Here is a 22,624-nt window from a genome sequence, read left to right as displayed (position 1 = left end):
CTGTCGACTGTCATGGACGGCATGACAACCTTATCACCAGGAGGCTTAGAAGAAGTTAGAGCGACTCGATCTTCACGTAAAAGTTCCGAAGAGCAACGGCCCCATTACTCACTTGTGCGCTCACTCCCAACAACCGCCACTCCCAAAGCAAGATCGCGGTCCCGTGGCCTCTCTGTGAGCACTCCGCCCCCGGATAATAGACCGCAGCCTCCCAGTCTGGCAATCTGTCCTAGTGAAAGCCTCGCCCCTCGATCTCGAGAGCCATCTGAGCGGCAATCTACCGCAGTCTCTCAAGCAAATTCTATGATCGCGTTTCATGGTAGTCAGTAGAGACCGTTCCACCAAAAGTAGAACAAACGCAAAAATGGAAGAAGTCGCTAGGAGACCTCGACTCGAACCCGCGCCCTCTCCAAACACGCGATGGGTGTTCCGTGTATTCCATCCCAAGTACCGATACCTGCCCAAGATGGCGGGTCACAAGACAAACAATGCCCGTCACCAAGATTACTATGACGAAACATGACAAGAAACAAGCTATCCATGGCATTATGTAGGACCCTGAGCCAACATACGCTCCCGCCCATTCAAGACAGAATTGTACCGCTCGGCCATCGACTACAACGGACGATGCTTGTTGAAGAGGAATCACGATGCTGGTCCCTATATATCCTTCAACGCCCATCCCCTACGAATACTTCATGACACCTCACCCAATGCTTTGCAGCTGCGAGTGCGACCGCAGCCCATCGACATCATTCATATCCCTCCTGGCGTACGTTCATCATTGAAGAACGGTCTTGCGCGTCTCTCTCTAGGTAAGGGCATGAAACATTGCACGCCCAGATCCACGACTTAAGACCCCATGGGATACCTCACCGGATCCAATTCAGAGCCAAGCCAGCACCTCACACACACACCCTCATATTCGCACGAAATCTAATGCAAAACTGTGAGATGTGAATTGTGATGGTTGACGGAACACCAGTACCCAAATATGATGAGAGCACGCACGCACAAGTACGAGCATACTCACAGAGGAATGAAGACCGCCCGAGATGCGCCACCTAACTCAAAGTCCCCTCCGCCAAGCTTTGCACGACAGCAGCAGCCAGGCGGGAAAAATTCGATGGGCGAGAATTGCTGATCACCATCAAATCTCATCGTTATTGCCTTAGCCTGCTTCCCTCGGTAGATGACGTTTACTCAAGGTTTCTGAGACACGAAACCGGTGGCTTTCCTATTTCGTAGTGTCTATACTACAAGTTTAGACCGTTGGGGGGCGTACCGGGAATAGCTCCGCGATGCTCCTCCTACCTTACTCCCAGCAGCCAGCGCGATTGTTTATTCACCTTTGCAGGTTTGCTCACTTTCTGGTCGTACGGCGTCGTTACCCGTTGTATTCCGTTCCCTCTGAGCCGCTTTCCACGCCGGCATAAAGGTAGGCCTAGTGGAACGAGGGAGCCTGAATGAAAGGATATCACAGGAGACACGAACGAGTGGATGTCCTTGGGTCTGAGGGGCCCTGAAACATGCAGCCTCCCGAGTAGCCTTTTCATACCTCACCAGCTTATCCATACTAAGTCTCTCAGCGCCCCCCCCCCCCCCAATCCCGTCTTCCGTCTCCCGTGTTCCCCGCTCGTCTCCCAAAGTCCAGATGGCAGGTTTCTCTCGGCACACCAGGGTCAGGTTGGTGTGCATGATCTGGACGGGTCCAATATGGGACGATCAACCCGCGCCGGGTTGGGCCTCTCTGCTTCGTCAGTCTGGCGCTCGGGATAAAGCAAAAACAGGCAGGCAGCAGTGGACGGCACTGATGGAGTCGGTAGGTGGTCGGGGGGGTTCGTCTAGCTAATCTGCGCGCAGCTGCAGCAAATCCGAGATCCCTGACGGAGATCGATATATTGTTTCTTCTTCCTCACCTACTTTGCTACCCACGACCGACCGAGCGTGCCGACCTCTTCTCCCCGATGAGGCTTACATGCATGTCTCAGAGGAGGAGAGGGGAATGCCTAGGTAGGTAGTCCACCCGTAGACAAGCAAGAACCCTCCATTCCCCAACGTAAGGCGGGATCTCCATCCGGGAACGCCTCGTCTTATTTTGGGCGGCTCAATGTGCCAGAAGAGGAAGCGTTAGCGGTGGGCACAGTCACCGCCCTACATGTCTCTCATTCTCGAAGCGGTGAGCCGTGATGATGATGATGATGTACCACGAGAGAGTCTCCGAGTCTCTGCCGCACATGATGTTTTGGGTCTCATGTTGGGAGAGCGAAAACTAGGTGGTTTGCCGCCCTGTCCCACTCCTTTCATGCGTCGAGTATCATGTCATGCTGCACGACGGGTTGGGCGTCGACACAGCAGCGATCACCCGCACACCCATGCCATTGACGTGCCAAATGCAGAGCTCAAGGATGGACATGTACGCGGCACGACATCCATCAGTAATGCTACCGGGGGATGAGAAAGAGAAAGAGAAGAGCTCGGCGACGATTCTGCGCTAGCAATTGTTTCTTAGCCCCCCCAGCCTAGAACGGGAAACCACTTCATGAAGAGTTTGGGGAAAGGCAAAAGTTTCCCACTCATTCTAGTCTCTAAAGCGACGCCAGTGTATCCCTTGACTGCCGCGCGGGCGGAGAGGGGGACTTGGGAGGGGGGGGGGGAGAAGGACAGCAAGAGAGAAAGTGCAAACTCGCGATCCGTCTCACACTGGTCTCTCTCCCTGAACAGAGATAGTCCTCATGGAATGTCTTTCGCATCTTCACCCCCGCCTCTCCTCCGCCGGTGTCCGTGTCTAGTGTAACTGACCACATCGGGGAATTGGCAGGGAGTCCAGCTCGGCACCTTTCACCTGAGCTAACGAGGTGTGATTGGATGGCAGGAGGGACCATGCAAGGGCCAGCATTTGAAGAGGGCTGCGGGATGTTCGACCGCGGAGTGCCCTCCGGTCCCGCGTGGTCGGGCCCTGGTGGCGTCAGCCCCCGGTTCCAGGGGTTCGAAAGATAAACCCTCTTTCTGTCCCGCGATCCTCCCTATGACCTCCAAAGTCCTTGCGACCTCTGAGGTGGTGTCCCCGTCAGTCGGGTAGCAAGGCAGGGAGGCAAGTCTGCTGTATGTTTGTGTGAGAGAATCGCAATGGCGGGATTCTCGTGGGCCACAAAATTTCTACCCGTAGATAAAGGCCGTAACGGGTCTTCCGCATTTCGGCCGTACTAGGTGTCACAGGCAAGATGCCTCGCATCAGCCATCTGGTGGTTCGGAAAATTGAGAAGTGACAGACCTCCCTCCGTGTTCGCGGATCCTCCACGGCTCGAGGGCCACCTCACCGGTGTCCAGAGTCAATAGGTATTGTCTCTCAAGAGGGGAGAATAAAGAGCCCATTGCTTGTGCGGGTGAGAGTGGGGGGTCGTCGTGGGGAGAGCCGACGCAGTGATACCCAAAGTTCCAGCCGATCGAATGTCCCGGTCAAGATCTGGCATGCAGGCAGGGGTGAGGTATTTGGATTTCGGGGTAGCGGTACCTAGACTTCTTTCATCATGACGAGGACATGTGCAGAATTGTTTGCGCCTGAGATCATGTCAGCTCCCGGAAAAGCAAACATGGATGTCTTCTCGGCCCTCCAATAAGCACTCACCATCCCAGTCGAAGATCCCTCGACCCTCGGATGTTCAGCTCTCACGGCCTATCGTTCTTCGTCAGCCTGACCAACCGCGGTATTGGGAAGACAATGTCAGAGACTCCCGCTCTTTCATCCCTTTAGAGACACCGATTCTTGAGTGATCGTTGGAGAGCCAAAAGTTTGCTGCCGGTAAACAGGCAAGACAGGCGAGCTTTTTCTCTATGCTTGCTTTTTCTCGTCAAGTGGCACCGCGGCACGTGCCTAGGCAAACATTTAGTATGGCTTGGACGAGTCGATTACGAATTCGACAGAGGAGCGGGTAGAAACAGAGACTCTAGCCCATTCCAATGGTCGCGGATGTTGACCTTGCCGTTCCTGCTAAGACGTTTTGGGCGGGAACCTCAGCATCCCAAATCAAACTCCCCGAGCGCGGGGATTCCGGGTCGAATTAGTATATCACAATTCAGTCTTGATGAAGGCCTTTCACCCCTTTGGTCTGTCTGACTACCTTCCGGTCTGGCGGGGGTCAACCTTCTCTGGGTTCTGCTGAGCAAGCACATTGGCCAAGGCTGTAGTTGGCATTGAATGCCAGGTCCTTCGCGGAGGATCATGTTGCCAGGGCGGAGGCGAGGCGGCTGCAGCAAGGCAATGCTCGTTCAACACACCAATGGCTACTGGACCACAGAAATTGCGCGCACCATGCCTATCCCTACGTCCAGACGCCCCTACTTCTTTGGGGCGAACCGCGTTGTGTGGAGGAAAGAATGAGATTCAATCATGCTTGAGAATTACTTCCGGATATGGAATATGAAGGGATTTGTGATTTGACCCAGGAGAATACGCCATACACCTATGAAAGCTCCCAGGTCCCAATTACATCGGATCTAGCCAGTTTGTCCTACCATTCCCAACGCCGCCGACCCGAAGTCAACCGTATGATGATGTCCATCAGCGAGAGCAAGCGATTTCTCGCGAAAATCGAGATCAGAAGAAAAAGGAAATAGGCAAACAAGTTGGAAGACCACTATTGAAGCCCGCCGAGCCCACTGGCCGGAACTGGCAATCAACGCCCGACGTTGTAGATCCGGGGACCCTCGGGATCGCAAGTAGCTTCAGCCCGACGTGCAAGGGCAGAAAAAGCAATCAGCGTGGGCCGCTGAACTGAAAGCCCTGTCGAATAATGCAAAAAATAGAGCCCCCTGCCCGGTCATTGCGGACCAATTAGCGCACTCGGACAGGGAATCAGTCGTTAGTAATGCTGGATAGCCTGTGCTGCGAGACACAAACACCTTTTCTTGTAGCCATGTGTTGACATGACAGGTCGTACGGCGAGACAAGACTCTGCCCAGGGTATGCCGCCTCAGCCAGCCTGACGTACGGCCAGGTCTCACCGGCTCATATCGAGTACCTATGGGTGAGACATTAACCCGGTCGAGGATGCGCCAAGAGCAAATCGGTCAAGAGCCATCCATAATTGCAGAGAAGGCGTAGCGTGGGTCAGGTTGACTCCGAACTCTAGCTATCTCGCTCGTCGCGAAGATTTCGCTGAAGATTTTGAAGTCGCTCTTGTGACTGGATGAACTGCCGCTAGAACTTGATGATGACGAGCTCTTCGATTTGCTTTTGGAAGAGCTGCTGCTGCTGCTCCCTTTCGTCTTCTTGGCGATGTCGTCGAGGATGAACTTGGCTGTGCACTGTCTGTCGTCTTCGAAAGCGAACATGACGGCGAGAAACTGTCCCCTCAGTTCTGGATCGTAGAGGAAGACTTCGCGCCACAGCTCTGCCAGCTCCTTGGGCGGGTTGCGGTAGCCATTGCCGAGGCCAAAATCGCCGATTACGACGTGGTTGTAGCCGTTGAACACGCAGATTCGCAAAGCGGCGCGCATTTTGTTTCGTACCAATTCTCGCTCTTCCGAAAAAGAGTACTTTCGTCCCATATCCGTGAGCTTCGGCCATCGGGCTGGTGGCATGGAAATAACTGGCAGTGACCTCCAATCCTTCATGTCCAATGACTCGATCCTGTCTTGAAACTGGCGGAAACGAACTGCGCACTTTATTAGTCAAGAACAACCAAGATGTTAGGTTATATGCATGTGCCTACCAACATCGGGAGAATAGATGGCTCCTTCGATCGGAATCGGGTAGTTGGTTGGCATGCATGTATCCGGATGGGGAGAGCCCAACGTTGCTGACAGATTGCTGCGACGGCATAATCTCTCCTACATAACGGGTCGAGTCAGATTTGTGTCATACAAGGCGCACCATCGACGACATACCTCGTAACCGACAACACCTGTCTCCCAATCACCTCCGGGTCGCTTCTCGTTCGCGGCGCAGATGAAGGGGATCCGGACTCCTTCACTTTGGGCCCAGCCCAATGCGCAGTCTACAGGATCGCTGTGCACAACATCTGCTACGGTTAACTGTGGCTCCAAAGCATAATGGATGACGGCCATAGGCGATTCTTACAGAAGTTGGGTAAGTCTGAGCTCATGAAGGCCGGGCGGCTGAGCGGAAGCTGGAGCAGCGGTTGAGAGTAGAGAACCGAGTAGGGCGGCCACTCCTCACGGAAGTACCTGTTGACTTCTGGGATCAGTTTCTTCTTGGTGTCCGCCGCAACCTCGGAGGGCTTGATCTTCAAAGGCTTCGAGGAAGGCATTGTGCGCTCGCGAGAGGCAGGCCAGGAGAATGCTTGGGGCGGTGACGAAGGTCAAGTCACTGTGTAGAATCGATCCTCGGTGAGACGTAATGCGACGGTTATGACTTGGGAATGAGAGATCAGGGGAGCATCAACCTTGGGGTACCCTCGTGGCTTTAAATACGTCCCTCGCAATGAAGAGCCGCTCGGGAGGCAACTCTAGCTGCGGCTTGTAGACCAGCAGCGCGGGAAGGAAGAAAAGAAACAATAGCATGGTGAGGTATCTTGGGCCCCTTTGCAGAGGAATGAATTGCTTCGCCTCTCCAGGAAGCGAGAGCGGTGAAGGGTGTATGAGGAGAGTGTAACCAATACTTACCGGATCTCAGTCAAGTCTGCGACATTCCAGGGTAGTGTATAGGAAGGGCGCGTAAAGGGTGGGTGGGCTTGCCGTGGTTGTGATGAGATATGTCTTGCTTATACAGAAACCCGGGTCGTGTCACGTCAGTCTTCCCGTGGTCTTGGTAGGTGGGATCCGATCGAGATACTACTGCAATCTGCCGCAGTTATACGAGATCTTCCTGTTTCCCAAGATCTCACTTGAGGCGTTTTTGCGAGCCGGGATAGGGCGATTGAAGCAAGCAGTGCAACCGGGGGGTCGAAGCCAGGGTCCGTACATATCTTGTTGGCTAAGGCGAGGTATCCGTACATGGGGTCTGAAGACAGTTTGGGCGGGGCGGGAGCTAAAGCAGGGAAAGATGGCGAGGGAGAATAGTTGCGATTCCCAGCAGCCCGTGCCGTGCCTTGCTTAGACCGCGGGCTAATAAGCAATAAGCTGGCATGGAAGAAGCAAGAAACCCAGCTTCATGGTTCTTGGACCCCCGCTAGGCAGGGCTGCCTGTCCAAAGGTCAGGCGCAACGAAGAGAGGTGAGCTCATTTTGGAAGTGAGGCAAAATATCGTTGGGAGGTGACAAGGCTACGTTGGATGTCTGTTTGCCCGCCGAGGATGCGGATTCATGCTCTCCATGACTTGCAGACAAGTTCCCACTCGGGTTTTTGCGGCCTCAATCTGAAGGGAGACGAAGTTTGGGACCAAGAAGAAAAGACTGTACTCGATCGAATTCCAGATCCATGTCATGGGGTTGCTAGCCAACAACTGCATTATCCCGAAGTCGTCACCCCTGTCCGGTGTTTGGTGTCTCGGGAGTCGAGGGCGGAGCTGATGATGTTGAATTTTGTCAATAATTGGAATCGATCAGCCAGACAAGGACTCTAATCCCGCGTTCCTGCGAGACCCTACTCTGGATCGGACCGGGATATGGATCAGCCATGGTGCAAGGTGGACGATTTGGCAATTATAAGTCTTATTCAAGGCGTAGAGAGAAGGTCTAGAGCTGGGGCATGGAGGAGACGTCGAGTGTGCCGGGGATGTCATCCGATTTGAGAGGAGATGTTTGTGGTGTGGAGGGATGCAGACGGGAGGAGCTAAGTGGCTGTCTTGGCCGTCGAGGAGACAACTCGGGCGGTACGTACCTTACCGGAGAGTTCCCAGGTACCTTAACGATAAATATGCCGTTATCTTATCTTATCTCACGAGTGCCGCGGAGCTCTCAAAGTCTAACTACCCCAATACCCACTTAATCTGAGTGTAGTTCTATGTATATGTACCTACTATCGTGTGGAAGCCCCACTCCATTGAATTGAAGCTTCCCATTCGTAGACTTTTTCTCAAGCTCCGACTTCAGTCATCGGTCGCATGTCGTCGGGAAAGACGTCGTTCCTCTCCTTGTAGTCGCGACCCCTCCGCAGTCCAACTACATCATTCACCTCTACTGTCAGCAGATCACAAGGGCCGAACTCTTTCATTTCCACAACATGATGCGGTAGTCGGTCTGATCCAAGTTGTCTTCATCATGCGAACCGCGGCAACATTCCCTTTGCGCAAGCTCGCGCACCCATCTAGGCTCCTTGTCCAACCCATCCACAGACGATACCTATCTACAGCACCACGGAAGACAGTAGCCCAATTTCTAGAGTGGAAGCCTGAAACCGAAGTCAAAGATGTTGTCGTCAATGGATACGTCAGATCTGTTCGCAACATGAAGACGGATCGATTCGTCAATATTGGCGATGGTTCTTCACGATCGCCTATCCAGGCATTGGTGTCGAGGAGCGACGACGAGAGGTGGATTTCTCTCAGACCCTTAAAGCTTGGTCACTGTCTCGGAAACTCTGAATGCTGATAACTTCCCAGCGCAAACCTGCGAGTTGGTGCTGCAGTCCGCCTACGAGGTGTCTGGACTCCCTCCAAAACAGATGGTCAAAGTCATGAGTTGAAGGTCGATCATGTCGAAATCCTAGGCCCATCTGACGCAAAAGTAGGCTCCCTGTCCCTCTTCTTTTCTCTGAACTATTGCTAATGCCGTCGCTGAAACCAGACGTTCCCGATCCAGAAAAAGTACCAAACACCCGACTACCTTCGCACCATGCCCCATCTTCGTACCAGGATACCACTGAATGCCGCAATCTTACGACTGAGATCAGAAGCCGTCGTGTTGTTGACTCAGTTCTTCGCCTCTCGAGACTTTACCCAAACTCATCCGCCCATCATCACATCTTCAGATTGCGAAGGCGCAGGCGAAGTCTTCAACGTTGCCACGGGCTCGGCCGAGACACCCGCAACCTCGAATACGGGCAAGGACAAGCCAGCAAACATGTTCTTTCGCTCGCCCAAGTACCTGACGGTGTCTACTCAGCTTCATCTCGAGGCATTAGCCCAGTCTCTGGGGCACGTATGGACATTATCGCCGACCTTTCGAGCGGAGCGGAGCGACACCTCAAGACACATGAGCGAGTTCTATATGCTGGAGGCGGAGATGAGCTTCGTCGACGAGCTTGACGAAGTCACGAACCTTGTTGAAGACATGCTTCGCAGTTTGGCCACTGGCTTATACCAGACTCGCGCTGCGCAGGAACTGCGCCAACGACAACCGCCCGGCGAGAAACGAACTGCAGAAGATGACCTAGTGCCAATTGACGAAGTTGAGCGTCGTTGGAAGGGCATGATGCAGAACCCAGCTTCCAGATGGCCACGCATTACGTACGCCGATGCAATCAAGTTGCTCCAAGCAGAAGAACATCAGTTCGAGATCAAGCCTACATGGGAAGGCGGCCTGCATTCTGAGCACGAAAAGTTCCTCGCCAAGATTCTTGGTGCCACCAGCGACTCCTCTGCCTGTGCTCCCGTCTTTGTTACCCACTACCCTCGAGCAATCAAAGCATTCTACATGAGGAAATCAGACACCGCAACTTCCGGTCATGATCTGCCTGGTGACACAGTAGACTGCTTTGATCTCCTGGTCCCCGATTTGTGCGAGATCGCCGGCGGCTCGATGCGCGAGCATCGCTTGACGGACTTGCTAGAGACCATGAAGGCTCGCGGAATGGGCTCTCCAGCTGATGGCGGATGCGACGTCACCAACAGCAGCGATCTCGAGTGGTATGTTGACCTCCGTCGCTGGGGATCCAATCCACACGGCGGGTTTGGCCTGGGCTTTGATAGACTGCTGAGTTATCTCGTGGGAGTTCCTAATGTCAGGGACGTTGTGGCCTTCCCGCGCTGGTTTGGTCGGTGCGACTGCTAAGTTGGTCAGAGGACAGCGAAGGATGACCCGCGGCCCAAGTCATACCAATTCACGATGCGGCCCCTCGTTAAGCTTTGCCTACCTGGGATTCTGGAAGCCAGGCTTGATGAAACCAGTATGACGGAAGTTGCACGGCGATGCGCGACGTTCGTGCAACCTCACTTGGCGTAAACATGGTCGACCTTGAGTCGCCTTGTGTGTGTGCGCGCCATGTTATTGAGCTACCGAACGCGACGCTTGAGACCTGATTGTAAAGGCCAAAGCTCTGTACACCGTGGCTTGCCATTGACAGGATTTGATACCCATGGGATAATCACACGACGTTGTACGACAGAAGGGACCAAGCATCCAGTGGCTCGGTCTCACTTGGTATGCAACGCCAATCAGACCACCTGCATTACAGGGTCGTGCGAGTCGATGTTGACGGCGGATCTCAAGTCGCTCATAAAAAAAAACGGATGGGCCTAGGCAGGCCGCCATCAGAGTTGAGAGCCACGAAGCATCATTTAGGTTGGCAATCGTTGACCAGAGCCGTCCCTATCTTCGACCACCTCCCTTCGATTTCACGGAACACATGTTTAAATCATTTGTAATTTGCCCATAATCTTGCGTCCAGTGTCACATGGCACCCCTACGGACTCTGTATCAACACCGTGTACACTACAATACCCGATATATCTAGACATATCAATTACTGGTTGAGTCACTCTTTAGATTATTACCTTAAGTCCTGTTCAGGAGAAGCGGTGTCTAGCCTTCCCAAGTATACAAGGCTGTTCACCTCGTCGAGCATGATTCTCTACTGGATCACCTCTTCACTACTGATGTTGAGAAGTAGTTCGGCTCCAGCATTTCATGTGCTTAGTGCCACAGCTGATGTACCCATTACACGGCTCCCCGACTCCATTGACTGCGAGTGCGACGACAGAACTGAACATCACTTCTTTCTCTACTATCAGGATGTTAGGTGGCTGTGCTAAACAACATCGGATATCGTGATGATCGGCAACATCTCTTGAGTATTGGGAGTTTACAGACGAGCTCGGGCTGTGAGGTTTGGCCCTGTGTTCGGATCAAATTAGAAAAGACTGGTCAGGTCTTCAAATCGACCACGAGTACAAGACTCTTTGCCTTGTCCGCCGACGCCTTGCGCTATGAAGCCCATGGATCCGATCAACGTGATGGTATATGACTAAGAGTATTCCGTGAGGTCCTCGGTCTACCAATGATCCAGCCTATGAAAAGGTCAACCCCACGAATATTCGCCAGCAAGGGATGTTCCGTCTTTCAGATAGCAAAGTTTGATTGATTATTCGCCGTGGAATGCGTGCTCGGCACAGGCAAATTACGTTCCCATAATAAGCGAGACCTTGGATGGAGATTGTGTGGCAGTGTTCTGGTGTCTTGGAGCCCCTCGGAAAGCAAGACAGATCGTGAGCAGTGACCATCGAAGATCGCGATATTCTGATGACGCCAAGGCCACGAGCCTCTCTTGGGGCTTTTAACGGCTACCACCTCTTCATTTCAGCACTGTTGAAGGGAGTGTGGTAACCCTCCTTTACCTTTTCTCGAGAACGAGATAGATGGATTCCCTTCTTGTTATGATATGCACACGCCAGCTCTGCCAAGCATCACCCAAGATGCTTGGCACGAGCTGTCTATTAAGGACAGGAATGCGAACGTTTGGCATCAAGCTCGGTTTCGATCTCCTAGTTTGGGCACGGAGTAGACAGGGCACATAGCACCGAGCCCCTGGCCCGGGATCGTTCTGGATGAACTGCCCGAGTCAAAGGGCCGCTGACCTGCGTGCCCGCCACCTCGCCCGTCACCACCGCAGCAGGAAGATGGATGCTACAGCTCTGCTGGACTATACGCAGTAGAGACATGGCTTCGAGTCCATGTCCGAAAACCGAAAGAGAGTGTCACCCACTCAACACCCGAAAAGGGACAGGAAGATCAGCAAAAGCTTCGCCTGAAGTGGGGGACGTCGACAACCAAGACCTTGACTGGCAGACTGCCATCCGTAGCCAAGCATATTCAACACAACAAGGCGGCCGTCCGACGTGGGGATGAGGGACATTTTTTTGCGCACGCGGCAGTCGAGAACGGCGTCTCTCCCGTTCTTGACACTTGTCACATTACTCCATAGTCAAGTTAGCTGAGAATGTGCCCGCTGCTGCAACCTGGCAGCTGAGCATCACCCGTCGACTCCCCACAATCCGAAAGGTGCGAGGGGCTATCAAAGAAGACGGACGCTGACTGTATTCGTAGTCGGTTGTGTGATAGACATTGGATGGATGGGACGCGGGAATATCCATACGAGAGAGGAACAAGCGGAACCGATATTGCCGGCGCGCATTCCATTCCCAATGCCACGAGGGAATCTAGGATGGCGCTATCGATAGTTCCCCGCCGTCGACGATTTAGTGCGTATTTTATCCGTATCTTCCATCCTCCTTTTTGCATAGCTCCTTGCTCAGAGACTAAAAAGATTTGTTCCGAGGGGGTGGTGGCCGCGTCAGCAAAATGAACCAACCGCTCCTCAATCCCACATGGTTTTTGATGATGTGTGATTTGACAAACCGCCCCCCTGAGTCCTTATTACGCCGCGGGTTATTGTTCATAAACCCAGGCATGCCAGGGCAGCAGACAGGGCCTTTTCTCTCTCTCCACCGCGGAAGCAGCATTCGCTTTCGGAAGCAGGCAGGGGGTAAAGAGAGCCAAAAGAGAGAAAAAGGCAACAGAAAAATAACTGTGTGTGGGGCGCAACCCGGAATTCCATCGAACGAATGAAGGCCGATATGGCGTGGTGGCTGACATTTGAGTATCGAATTAAGCTTAAGCACACCCTCGGGATCTCGGTGGGAAGAGGGAAAAAGAGACCCCCCAAGCCAAGCAACCGAGGAAGCCTGCGTAAGGTTGTCACGGCCTGTGTGCCTTCTTCTGTCTTCTCACACACACACACACACCCAGAGTTGGTTGGACGGATGGCGCACCAACGCCCGTCTGTCTTGTTGGAACTTGGTGTTGGTGTTGGTCACGAATCTAACAAGGGGAACTAAACTTCTTTGGCTGAGATTTATGTTTTTCCATCTTCTCCTGGGTGGCCTGACATTGACAGGCAAGGTGCGTGACTTCTTCACATCGGCCCATTTATTTGTCTTTCGTAAGGCCTCGCCCATGCTTTCTTGATGCTAGTTTCCAACACTAAGTGGACGACTGCGTTCTGCCGCCTTAGCAGCCCGTAGCTGAAGTTTTTTCCTGCTTTCCTACATGAGATGTCGGGGTTCATACTGGTCAGCGTAGGAAAACATAGTTTAACCTGAGTACACAAAGCAAGGGATACCTTTACCAAAGGGACGATGCTGGCTAGCAGTGAGTCGGATGTTACAACCGCCCCGAAGACGCCGGTTAGGGAATTGAATGGTGACAACCATCAACAACCTTTTTTGAATTTTGACAAGTAAGGTTGCCAAGACGTACCCGAGCTGGCGCCCTAGGCTCTGGGGTTCATTGGCGGCGGCCGTCGACCAGTAGTCAGGGCGCCGCCGGTGGTATACGGGCGATAGAGCGTCCCAACCTCACCAAGCACCGGCGTTGGTTTAGACAACCGTTCGTATCGGGGCCGTGGATTCGCCCAGCTTTCAACAAATCCTTCCAAGGCTCCAACACCCCCAAAATCTCATCTCATCGAGTCTGACTGGCTGGGCTTGGCTCGGCTGGAACTGGGGACTCGGGGAGGGGGTGGTCCAGCACTGCCCCAATGCCAATGCATCAATCCGGTGGCCAAATGGCACTAGAGCTGTTGGTTTAGTGTTGTCTCTCTACGGAGTTAGGCTGCCAATCTTTCGGGACCGTAGGGACCTTTGGGAGGAGGAGGGGGAACAATTGGATCTTCTCCAAGGGCCGCCGACGTATCCGGGCATCCGCCCGTTCAGATTAGAGTCTTCAATTTCGTGGCCCGGCACCGTTCTGTGCCGCTCAAGCGGGTCCCCTTCGTCCCATGTCAGCCATCAGTCACCGACGCCGCCGCACCACCCGTTGTGGACTTTCCAACGCCAGGCACCTGCCATTCTCGATGTGAGAGGATTGGTGAGGATCTGGAGGCTTTCGCTATCGGGCGCAGGATTATCAAGAGATGATTTTCATGCCGTGAAGACTCTTTTGGGACATCATTAGGCAACAGTGAAATACCCAGCTCATGGCCCATGTCACGAGAAATGGTCACCGATACAGACGTTCGTACAACTAGTTCGAACAACTAGTTCGACGAAAGTCACTAAACAGCGAGGATGTCATTGCTATTGACATTGCATATACGGCGAGTTTACCAGGATCTTCATTCCGTTTTCTGAAGACTCAACAATTCCATATCCGGACACTCGGTTGATGTCTGGTTCGCTTGCCCCGATGTGAGAGGCGTGAAGTCTATACGAGCAGACGTGAAAGCTCAGAAAGGCACAATAAGGTTAAGCTCAGGAGCTTGTCATCGACTTTACCCATACATTACATTCTCGGATGGTCGGCCGTTCACTTGGGGCCGGTCCTTCACGTACCTATCCATAGAGGATCGCAACAGCAGCCCTTGGAAGGATCACTCGTGGCAACTGTCCACCTACTTACTTCTCATGGCCCCTGTACTCTCATCCGACATTCGGAGACCTGGACCGCCAACGGCGAAAGCGGTATCCCGGCCAGCTTCCCGATTTCACTGACGTGTAGGCGGTATCGCTGGTCCTGCCGACCTAGGCAAGGTGAAGCGTGATGGACCATGAAAGATAAATCCATGCGGCGGTTCTTCTAGCGAGCTGAGTGGAAGTCCGCAGATCCAGCAGACCGGTTCCTGGCTCGAGTGGCTACATGTAGTCCTGGCCAGGCGCCCGGTCTCGCCCATAGATTCGAGCTGCATGCTTCTCAGAACGATGGAGCAGTCGCCTCTTCATTGAGGCGAGTTCCTGAACCAGGTAGGCTGGGCCTTTTGATTTGTAGGTCGGTGTTGAATGCTCCCTTGGGATAGGCGTACGGGGATGGAGCATCACACTGATCAGGCTGAGCCCTCGTCCGCAGCCCGTCTTGACTTGAAGGTGTTGTTGCTGTGCCGGCCGCTGCCCCCATCTTGGTCATTGTAGAGCCATCATTAGGCATTAAGAGGCGCCCCTCCAAATGCGGGACGGGGAGATAGCATCCTTTCGCCTGCCTCGTTGTAGGATGGATCCCGTCACCCGTAGGATGAGCACCTCCAACTTCAAAATGAGCACGCCTTGGCCCGGTTTTCGCCCCGATAGGCACTGCATACATGGGCTTTCTGCCAATTCCTGCGCCTCATCAACACCAAGGTTGTAAGCTGATCGCTCTCGCTGTTAGTTGGCGTCAAATGTGCTGATAGGCGCTGCGAAAACAGGACGAACTGTGCTGGAGCCGCTCCGTCTCATGCTATTGAACTGTGACATGAAAGTTAGAAAGATTCTCGCTGGTGAAAGGACCATACCTCTCGCTTCTATCTGCGTTTCAAAATCTACCCGAACGAATGACAGACATAGTAATGATGCATCCACCAAGTCAAGCGACTAATACATTGGATGGCCGCATTCCAGGTGCATCGCCCGGGAAGCTTGGCTCACCGGAGGTGGTGGCGCTGAGCCTAACTCAAAGATGGGGTGCCCACCAGTTGGCTGCAGGTATGCTGGAATGACAGAATTTCACTAAAAATGGCATTGCCTCACCCGACACACTGATGGCGAAGATGCGCTAGGCTTGCGCCTTCGGCGATGTGGATAAGCTTCATGATGCTGACGCCGAAGTTGGGCATACATCTGGCTTCTATGCGGCCTTGATGTCGTGACTAAGCAAGGCCGTCATCTTCTTAACTCTTGAGCCGCTTACTGAGCGGGAAACCCGGCGCTAGGAGCGACCCTACGAAGGATAACCAGTGGTCGTGAACTTGTGACACGCCAAGCGTATATCTGAGTCCCCAGAAGGAAGTCGGAATTAAGATCGATGTCCAATATTTGCTCTCATGGTACAGTACGTCTGGTAACTGAACCTCTACGTTTCTATTCCTATCCGAATCGCGAAGGTGGGTATATTTGATCCTGGATGACGTCTATCGTCATTCCCTAAGGGGGGTGTGAAAGAGAACCTCGTTTCAAGGGGACATCCCTTCACTTGAGATTTACACTGTAATTTAGGGTTTGCTGTCACGGCTTATCCTTTATGCAGACCGAGTCATGGGGGCGGGTTGCGAGATGCCTTGTGCTTCAACGCTGGCTGACTTGCGCGCGGCACTTCGTAACAGACGAACGGAGCCCCGACTGGGCCGTGGACCGAAAGGATAACCACAGGGGCGGGTTCTCATCGCGAGCGCAACGAGCGAAACGTGAGCTGGCGAACCCACCCTTTCTGATTTTCTCTTGGCCCTTCTCCTAGGTTTCGGTACCCTCTGCTGCTCAAGTATGCATATGGTGGAGAGCTTTCACGAGAACGAGAACAGCCCCCTTCTTAGAAACTTGCTCGGGTTCGGCTTGGGAGAGTGGGGACGAGCAAGACTGGGTATGCGATGAATGTGCTAAGCCAGAGGCTTCTCTCTGTCCGAATCTCGACCGCTTCTACTAACTTTCTCTGCGAAAGAGCATCCCGATATGCAGCATAGTCCTTGGTCTCCATCTGCATATTGTGTCATCTTGATGTCGAGCTGACGGCGGCGACATGCGTTGGACAGATCGGCCATGTCGGCCAGGGGGTTCCAACGGCTGGTTGTGGGCAGCGCAACAGCGCAGCGTGGGAGCCGGATTCAGAAGAGGTTTCGTTTGCCCTGCGGCTTTGCGGCGAACCAAGGCGGGATGCACATCGGCGGGGTGCCCTTCACACCAAGGCACGAATACCTGGATGAGCACCATGGAGGCTGGAAAAGGCGTATTCGTACATGCACTCCTGCTCCATAGGGACACTAGAGCTATCCTCCTGAGGGATCGACTCTTACAGCAGTCAACATTTTCACAGCCAATGAAGCCCCGCTTTACAAGGAAAGCCTGTCAGGTGCCGCAGGTGTTGCGAGCCTATTCTAACCTGTTGGCTCAGAGTCGGCGTTCAGGGACATGGGATGGCGGGTCAGGCTCGATTAAGGTAAGATTGAGCGAGATGGCCGGCCACTCTGGGCAGAGAACCCCAAGTGCTGTCCTTACTACTGACACTCTATTCGTACGTATGGACACAACGCCTAGGTTCCCTAGTTTTGGGGGCTGGTGCCGTCGTCATGTTCCCTCGCCTTCTTACGCTCAGAATCATATCTTCCGACACCCGTACGTTGGGGCACAGTCCATCGTCTCAGCATGAGAAGGAATCCGTAATCCTGGCCAAGAGCGTAAGCTGAGAGGCAAAGCCTCGAGCGAGGGCCCTCTTGGCCGGCACCACTGGGCAGCCTCGTTGGTCGGTTCGGGTCGGCTTGGAACTTTGGGAGACCTTCGCATCGGTACGTCTCGTCTCATCATTCTTTCCAATGAAGTCTCCAGTTATCAGACGGGGCGGGAGGAGGGGGCTTAACCTTGACTCGATGGCCCTTGTGTGAAGTCAACGAATGAAACATGCAAAAAAAAATATCTGAGATAGTGAGGCTCTCTAGACTCTGCCCACCCGCTCTCTGGGCTTGAGCGGCTGGTCCGGAAGCCTAGTGGCCAATAACCTTTTTGACTTTGCTGACCTCCATGAAACCGATATTGCCATATTGCCGTATTGCAAGGATTACTCCGTAATGGGGTTTAAATCATGAACGATTCTAAGCAACGTGATAGGCACCATCATCGACTCTTCCATATCGGGGAATCCTGTTAGGCTGTCAAAGAGAAACCCGTGCGGTCCACGGCTCGACCGAAAGCGAGCAAGGGGACGGCCACGGGTTATGATTTAGGTTTCCTGCAATCTTAACCATAAAGCCTTTCCCGCAAAAGATACAGACGCATTTTCACTAAACTCTGGACTAAATCTAGGGAATTTGATCGCCCGTCTGAATAAGCATCTTACCTTTGTCGGGACGGAAGCAAAAGAGAAGAGACCGGGGAAGGTTTTTCGCTCTGATGGCGCACTTTATCTGCTGCAGAGCCAAACCTTGGACGGACATTTAACCATGGGCCGCCCAGTCCACGTCCCCATGCCAAGAAGACGGTTATTCCGGCGTTGATGATGAGCTGCCGCCTTAATTTGGAGAATCAACGGACACGGCTACAGATGCTGCATGCCGATAGAGACACATTGCTGCGCGCAGAAAAATTAAAGGGAAGAGGCTAAGTTGACCCTGACTGTATTCCCGGACAACGAAAGGGAAACGGCATACGCAGCGTATTGCTTCTTCGGGGGGGGGGGGGGTTGAACTTCTTGAAGCCATGCTTTTTTTCTTTTTCTCTGGGATGTGTCTCTCGCCTCGCCTTCCAGAACCGTTTCTCCATCGGACCCGGTGCTCCTCGAAAAGTCCGTTAGGCTCCATAACTCTCAAGTGGCCAAGACATGGTCGCTCACCAACAGGGCGTCAGCAAGAAAATTGTGCTGCCTTCTTCGCTGACCCCCCTTACTCCAGCCACCCCCTCCCCCCCGTTTCCGACCACAACCTCCAGAAGAACATCGACAGATCCCAGAGGAGTTGTGAGGTATGCCAAGAAGACCAAGACGACGCTAGGAGCAGTGGCTGACAACGCTTAAATTCATGCTTAAACCTGCTCATGGTGCAGTGGCGCTGGCCTACTGCTTGACTTATTTCCAGTGGCAGCTTTCCCAGTTATCCCTTCTGGCTCAGCCGGGCACGAAGGCTTTCCGGCTATCTGTCATCCAGTCGACTACTCGTCCTCTTGGTATCTGGTTGCGTAAGAACGGTTGGATGGACATGGTTCAGCTCGAGGAATGTACTGATTGGCGCCTCGGACTAAGCTTGTCTCTCTGCTTAGTCCACCGTGGTGATTTGATGCAAGGATACATCGGCGTCTTGTGTGCCCCCCATCCTCCACCCCTTTCTTCGCTTAACCCGTCCAGCGAAGAAAACCTTGGCTCTCCCACATTACAGAGTATTCAGTAATTACCTTGTCGGATTGTGTGCACATGTGCGGCACCAGTGGATGATCGGTCCGGTGGATCGCCTCTTCTTTCTCTCGTCACTTTTACGGATATGATCGGTCGACGGGCATGCCGTTTTCAAGTGTTTACACGCTTCTTCCGCACAGAAGGCAAGACTCGGCTCTTGTTACGAGCCACCGAATCAGACTAGTAGAGTCCCTGGTGCTACTCATCCGTGGCTCCATGTACGAGCCCTCAAGGATACGAACGCACCAAACATGTGCCACGGAATGCCCAGCAACGCCAACCTGCTCTTGGCAGCAATAGAAAGAGGCTGACCCTCGTTTGTGTGCAATGGTTCGTCGTTTAGCGGGACACATCCTGATTCACCCAAGATCCATAGGATTACCGCCAAGTCCAGGTTTGTGCCTGTTTGGGCAGGCCAAGGAGTGGACGGCTATGTTCTCAAAATGATACGGATGCTACGGGGCCCGCGTCCAGTCAATCTGTGGGCGATGCCGATACGCCGATGATCGTCGTTTATCTTACACGTGTACGGATGTCTTTAGGTACTTGATGAGCCCCCTTCGAATTAGAAACTCTCTCCATCCGTGGCCCGTACATGTAGAAATATACCCCCGAGCGTTGGCAGTGGATATGCTTTCGTGCCGTGGGCCGAAGTGGCAGGACCTATATTCCCTCTACGACTTTACAGCACCTTGACTCGAATGGTCGGGCCCAGGATCACCCGGTTACAAGAAGATGGGGAATCAAGCTCAGCCGACCCAAATGAACGAGCCAATGCCGCAGGCTACCACAGCTCCCATGTCGACTGAAGTACTCAGCTTCCGAATGGTAAACCTTCCCGCTGACAATCCAGTGAGGGTGAACCGCCTTATCCTGGAGACGGAGATATCCTAGGCCTGGATATAAAGGAAGGGAGGCGGATGACGGGCTATTCTGAAAGGGGATCTAGCTTTATCGACGAGCATTCCTCCTGGCTGACTCCTGCTGACTCTGCTGACTCGATCCCGGGGTGGGCGCGCGTGCCATACCTCCTTCGAGTCTTTCCCTCTCCCCGTGCAGCCTACAGGGCTGATGGACCTGCAAACAAGCCTTTTTACCCTCTTGTGATTCGCCTGGACGGATCCCGCGAGCCGTAGGTTGGTTAAAGTAGAGGACACCCTAAAGTCTATCTGGGCTCATCTCCGAGGGATTCTGCGCCATCGCTTCCCAGTCGCGCGGGCGTGGGCGCGCGGGTTGAAGGGCTTGCAAGCCTCGCTTGAGAAAGCTAGCTCCCATTCTTTTCTTTTTGTCATTCGATAGCCGCTGTGCTGTGAGCGAGAAAGGTTTACTGCTTTCCAGGTACAGGGGGAGGGATGATCCAGGCCGATGGATAAGTTTAACCATGGGAGAGCTACTACATACAGGCTCCATTACAGCGCCGTGGACCAGACGGCACTTCTTCCCGTTCGAGAAAAGAAGACCAGAAAAGAAGACCTACAATTGAATCATATCTGGTTTGTGATGGCAGCAGCGAGACGGGTCTCGGCGTCTTTCTCCGTGCCTCTGAGCACATTCGAACGATTTCATATTGCCTTGATCCGAGATTGCGTAGAAGGGTGACGAGTACCCGGCTCTTCGGCTCGCTAGTGATTGGTTCGTGGCGCCTGCTTCTGACGATGGTCTCTAGGGATAGAGTACGCTACTAACTCTCTCTCCAACTTTCTCTTCCCCTAATGGTCACGAACTCAGAGGGAGGGGAACCTAGGGGGTCTGGGGGGAGGGTGTAGGAATGATGGTGGGGGAGCCTCAGGAGCCGGAATCCCGTTCGTCCAAATTCAGTTCGTGACCAAAGAGAAGAACTCTTGGGCGAAAAAAAGAAGACTCGAGCTAAGGTAGCTAGGGTGAGGGGTGTAAGCTCTGGGCCAACCTTAATGACGCTGCTGGTATGGGCACACGCGCGGATACAGATTACCATTTGAGTAATTACCTTAATTACCCAACGGTTAACTTTTGCCGTTCGGTCTGCCGTGTTCCCGTTGTGTAGACGGGAGACTCGGCAACGGTTTGCTGGATTCGGGGGACGAGAAACAGGCGTTTGGTAGTATTGAGCCGCCTTCTCTCATTCTGCTACCCATGATGCAACTAAGAGATGTTTAGCAATTCGGGCTGCGGATACATGTACGAACTATTCGTGCATTACTTTGGCAAGTTTAAGTAGTCTATACGTGTGGTTATCATTCTTGTGGCACGCCTGTCAAAGGTCTACTTGTCTGCTTCTGGAGACAAAAGTACCCGATTCGCCTAACCTGAGAAGCAGGGGGGCCAAGCATCGCACACATCAAACCACAAGTGCATCCTGCCACTGGATTCGCCCACATCACGCAGGCAACAAGAGCAGGTTGGTTAGGTTGATTGGATTTCTCCGTTGGTTTGGACTTGCTGAGCAAGTTATCACAGACTTGCACGCAAGTGTGTCTGCGTGCAGCACACCCACCCAACCACCCGTCCACCTTAGCCTGTTTCGCTACTCATGCATCCTGCCGGCCAAGACGTTCTGCAGGAAAAAAAAAAGGCGACATGTGCAGATACTCATAGACAAGATCGAATGGAAACATGACCCTAACGGTATCCTGTCTTGGTCTTGTTTCTCAACAGTGGCCAGGTTTCTGGGATCGACGTACAGCGTGTGACATGTCAAAGTAGGAATTTTGGGTAGGAAAACGTCTCACGAATCGCATGCCGTCCCGTCAAACAATGCCAAACGAGAGTTACATGTATGATTCCGTTGCCGCTGAGAGTACTCTCGGTACATCCAAACCCCCTCGAGTTCACAACCGTTTTGGGGGAGGGACAACGGGCCGGTTTGGGACAGTTTGAGGGTTTACGGGTTTACGAGTGTTACCGGTGAAATTGTCAAATGTTACCGTGTAACCCCCGTTTACCCACTACCTACCCCCCTTCTTTGTTAAACACAGCGACTTGACATGTCTTGGCGCCAGGCTGTGTCGTGTTGTACGGATCGTTTTCGCCTCACGAGAAAGAAGCTCGTTGGGGTTCCAACGAGGGTCATCCCAGATCCGAGACTATCCTCTTCATTTAATGACCTTTTTAAGCTCGGGGACAACAATCAAAGTGAGGGGGAAGAGAGATCTCGGATGGGACGGTCAAGGTTGGAGTTTGTTGGAGTAGGTGAAGCTCTCTCTCTCTCTCTCTCTCTCTCTCCGGGGGCTATTTGCGGGGTCCCCCCTTCTCGGAGAATGCGGACGCCGGGAGGTTCGGCCTGCGATGCAACGCTGCGGCCGGCCTCAGCGCCGATTGTAACGAGATCCTTGGAAATTTAGGGCGGGAACGTAAATTTGAGTGCTGGAATAGTCTGCCCGTTGCTGATCGGGTACCACTTCGGCCAACGTAGAGATACTGGCTTTGTCCGTGCGAGATTTACTTCCCTACTATACATATGCTGTGCGAAGGACATCGTCCATCGTTGTTCAAGCTTGCTGCGGTTACGGAGTGTGTAGAATGGCACAACAATGGTTGTCTGCTTTTGGGCATCCGAGACCCGTCAGTATGCCAAAAACGTTAAAACCAGTCGAGTATGTAATACGAGAAGGGGTAGCCGGCGGGCTGGCACAATAGGTATTGTGAGGACAAATTAAGCTTGATGATCCGTGGAGAGAGGGACAGGTAAA

General features: G+C 53.2%; 3 protein-coding genes across 3 annotated transcripts; 2 read left to right on the top strand and 1 right to left on the bottom strand.

Annotated features, from left to right (window-relative positions):
• Nucleotides 1-5,070: 5,070 nt before the first annotated feature.
• BDZ83DRAFT_757354 (uncharacterized protein) lies at nt 5,071-6,272 on the bottom strand (the record flags this gene model as incomplete). Its single annotated transcript, XM_060514886.1, has 4 exons — nt 5,071-5,657; nt 5,715-5,832; nt 5,890-6,023; nt 6,083-6,272. The coding sequence occupies 4 exons, from the start codon at nt 6,270-6,272 to the stop codon at nt 5,071-5,073; spliced, it is 1,029 nt and encodes a 342-aa protein (XP_060359037.1).
• A 1,890-nt stretch (nt 6,273-8,162) lies between these two features.
• Nucleotides 8,163-9,893, top strand: BDZ83DRAFT_590903 (asparaginyl-tRNA synthetase; the record flags this gene model as incomplete). The annotated part of the gene is made up of 3 exons (XM_060506377.1): nt 8,163-8,434; nt 8,504-8,627; nt 8,688-9,893. The coding sequence occupies 3 exons, from the start codon at nt 8,163-8,165 to the stop codon at nt 9,891-9,893; spliced, it is 1,602 nt and encodes a 533-aa protein (XP_060359036.1).
• Nucleotides 9,894-18,585: 8,692 nt separating this feature from the next.
• BDZ83DRAFT_656876 (uncharacterized protein) lies at nt 18,586-18,951 on the top strand (the record flags this gene model as incomplete). Its single annotated transcript, XM_060510912.1, has 1 exon — nt 18,586-18,951. One exon carries the CDS (start codon nt 18,586-18,588, stop codon nt 18,949-18,951), a length of 366 nt encoding a protein of 121 aa, XP_060359035.1.
• Between the last annotated feature and the right edge of the window lie 3,673 nt (nt 18,952-22,624).

The sequence above is a fragment of the Colletotrichum acutatum genome (assembly GCF_030867785.1).
Source record: "Colletotrichum acutatum strain CBS 112980 chromosome Unknown BDZ83scaffold_161, whole genome shotgun sequence".
Classification (NCBI taxonomy): domain Eukaryota; kingdom Fungi; phylum Ascomycota; class Sordariomycetes; order Glomerellales; family Glomerellaceae; genus Colletotrichum; species Colletotrichum acutatum.
This window is presented reverse-complemented; position numbering and strand designations above follow the sequence as displayed.